Raw genomic sequence first — 3312 nt, 5'->3', positions numbered from 1 at the left:
AGACTATTAAATATAGACATTTTAATATATATTAATAAACAATTATTATCACATAGCAATACGATATTCAGGTGACGATGAAATATGCCGATTTGAAAAAGATACGAAAAGAAAAGCAAAAGAAAATGGAATTTTGGAATTATTAATAAAAGCTCGTGAAGATGGATGTAAATGGAGTACAAAAACNCTCGTGAAAATGGATGTAAATGGAGTACAAAAACAATAAATGATGCGGCTAAAAACGGATATATAGAAATCTTAAAATATTTACATATAAATGAATGTCCTTGGGATGAAAGTACAACAGAAGCAGCTGCACAATATGGTAATTTGGAATGCTTGAAATATGCTCATATAAATGGATGTCCGTGGGATAAAAGAACAACACAAGGAGCTGCTTATTATGGTGAGTTAGAATGTTTAAAATATGCTCATGAAAATAAATGTCCGTGGGATGAAAGCACAACTCAAGCAGCTGCTTCTAATGGTAAATTAGAATGTTTAAAATATGCTCATGATAATAAATGTCCTTGGGATGAAAGCACAACTCAAACAGCAGCTTCTAATGGTGAAATAGAATGTTTAAAATATGCCCACGAAAATGGCTGTAAATGGAATCAATTCAATATTGTATTGACTGCTATTAAAACAGGTAATCTAGTAATATTAAAATATGCCCACGAAAATTTATGTGAATTGAATAAAGACGCTACTACTATGGCTGCTTCAAATGGTAATTTAGAAATTTTAAAATATTTACATAAAAATGAATGTCCTTGGGATGAAAGTACATCAGAAGCAGCTGCACAATATGGTAATTTGGAATGCTTGATATATGCTCATATAAATGGATGTCCGTGGGATAAAAGAACAACAAAAGCAGCTGCTTCTAATGGTAAATTAGAATGTTTAAAATATGCTCATGATAATAAATGTCCTTGGGATGAAAGCACAACTCAAGCAGCTGCTTCTAATGGTGAAATAGAATGTTTAAAATATGCCCACGAAAATGGCTGTAAATGGAATCAATTCAATATAGTATTGACTGCTATTAAACATGGTAACCTAGAAATATTAAAATATGCCCACGAAAATTTATGTGAATTGAATGAATACGCAACTATTGTTGCTGCTTTAAATGGTAATCTAGACATTTTAAAATATTTACATAAAAATGAATGTCTTTGGGATGGAAGTACAACAGAAGCAGCTGCCTCTAATGATAATTTAGAATGTTTAAAGTATGCTCATGAAAATGGATGTCGGTGGGATGCAAGGACAACAAGAGCAGCTGCTTTATATGGTAGATTAGAATGTTTAAAATATGCCCATGAGAATAAATGTCCTTGGAATGAAAGCACCCCAGAAGCAGCTGCTATATATGGTAAATTAGAATGTCTAAAATATGCTCACGAAAATAAATGTCCATGGGATGAAAGGACCACAGAAGTAGCTGCACAAAATGGTCATTTGGAATGCTTAAAATATGCCCATGAAAATGGCTGTGAATGGAATGAATATACGATTCTGGAAGCTGCTATGAATGGTAATTTTGAATGTTTAAAATATGCTCATGAAAATGGATGTCCGTGGAATGAAGACACAACTGAGTGGGATCAAAACTATTTTGTGTTAAGTGCTATTGAAAAAGGTCATCTAGAAATGTTAAAATATATTCACGAAAATATGAATAAAGACGCATGTGAATTGAATAAAGATGCGATTAATATGGCTTCTTTAAATGGTAATCTAGAAATTTTAAAATATTTACATAAAAATAGATGTCCGTGGGATGAAAGCACAACAGAAGCAGCTGCTTCTAATGGTAATTTAATATGTTTAATGTTTGCTCATGAAAACGGATGCTTTTGGAATGAAACTACGATAATAGCGGCTGCACAAAACATTAAGTTAGAGTGTTTAAAATATGCTCATGAAAATGGGTGTCCGTGGGATGACTCTACAACTAGAGTTGCTGCAGCAAGTGGTTGTTTAGACTGCTTGATATATGCTCATGAAAAAGGTTGTCATTGGGATAAACATACGATAGCTGCAGCAGCTGTGCATGGTAATTTAGATTGTTTAAAATACGCCCGTACACATGGATGTGATTGGGTTGAAGGTACAATGAGATTAGCTGCAGCGAATGGACATTTAGACTGCATTAAATATGCTCATGAAAATGGTTGTAAATGGGATGAAGGCACAACAAGGGAAGNGGTTGTGAATGGGATGAAGGCACAACAAGGGAAGCTGCTGCTAGTGGTCATATTGACTGTTTGATATATGCACATAAAAATGGATGTAAATGGGATGAAGGGACAATGAGTGGAGCTGCTGCAAATGGTCGTTTAGTCTGCCTAAAATATAGTCATTTTAATGGTTGTGTGTGGGACGAAGGGACAACAAGACTTGCTGCTGCAAATGGTCAANACTGCCTAAAATATAGTCATTTTAATGGATGTGTGTGGGACGAAGGGACAACAAGACTTGCTGCTGCAAATAGCCATTTTGATTGCATAAAATTTGCTCATGAAAATGATTGTCCATGGAGTAGAGATACCATTTATGAAGCTACTCAAAATGGTTATATAAGTCTAATAAACTATGCTACCGAAAATGGCTGCCTCAATTAATTTTCTATTGAAATATAATTATATTTTAAAAATTTAAGGAAGTTATTATGTCATTATTTTTAAAATAAATTAATTTGAATTTCGATGTGTATCTTAGAAGGATAAAATTTTAATATAAAATTGTATTTGTAATAATAATTTGTATTGTTTATTAAATCAAGTGTTCATCCAAGTTATATGATTATTGTTTCATACACGTGCATATTTTGACTAAAAATAATAATTAAAAATACTTTAATATTTACTTTAAGTACTCTTTTTATATTTAAAACTATAGAAGTAGGAATAAATTACGTTAGTAATTGCTTTTATACAGGTGTTCAATAAGATCGGAAACGCCGATTTTTTAGAGCCGCTATTGATTTTTTTAACAATTTTTTTTTTAGAGGCTAATTGAATAATTAAATGCATCTATTACGATTAAAATTAAAGTTCAACCCAAATGCAAAAGGGTAGAAATCTACCCTAATTTAAGAAATTTAAATCGCAACCATTACTTTTTTTTATATTTTCGGCTAGGAAATTTTAATTATAACAAAAATACTTTTAANATATTTTCGGTTAGGAAATTTTAATTATAACAAAAATACTTTTAAAATTTTAAAATTGGACAAGTCATTTTTGAGATTTTGTTTAAAAGTATCAATTTTGAGTTTGGAAGCACATTTCGCCACAA

The 3312-nt window shown here is 31.5% G+C and overlaps 1 protein-coding gene across 1 annotated transcript; it reads left to right on the top strand.

The window, feature by feature from the left end:
- The first annotated feature begins 171 nt into the window (after nt 1-171).
- LOC126909657 (uncharacterized) lies at nt 172-2729 on the top strand. Its single transcript, XM_050692097.1, has 2 exons — nt 172-2203; nt 2239-2729. Exons 1-2 carry the CDS (start codon nt 172-174, stop codon nt 2634-2636), a joined length of 2430 nt encoding a protein of 809 aa, XP_050548054.1. The 3' UTR covers nt 2637-2729.
- Nucleotides 2730-3312: the final 583 nt, after the last annotated feature.

This window comes from Daktulosphaira vitifoliae, unplaced genomic scaffold (assembly GCF_025091365.1).
Source record: "Daktulosphaira vitifoliae isolate Bord-2020 unplaced genomic scaffold, ASM2509136v1 Scaffold_798, whole genome shotgun sequence".
Lineage (NCBI taxonomy): Eukaryota > Metazoa > Arthropoda > Insecta > Hemiptera > Phylloxeridae > Daktulosphaira > Daktulosphaira vitifoliae.
The sequence above is the reverse complement of the archived record's forward strand: the minus strand, read 5'-3'. Positions and strand labels throughout refer to the sequence as shown.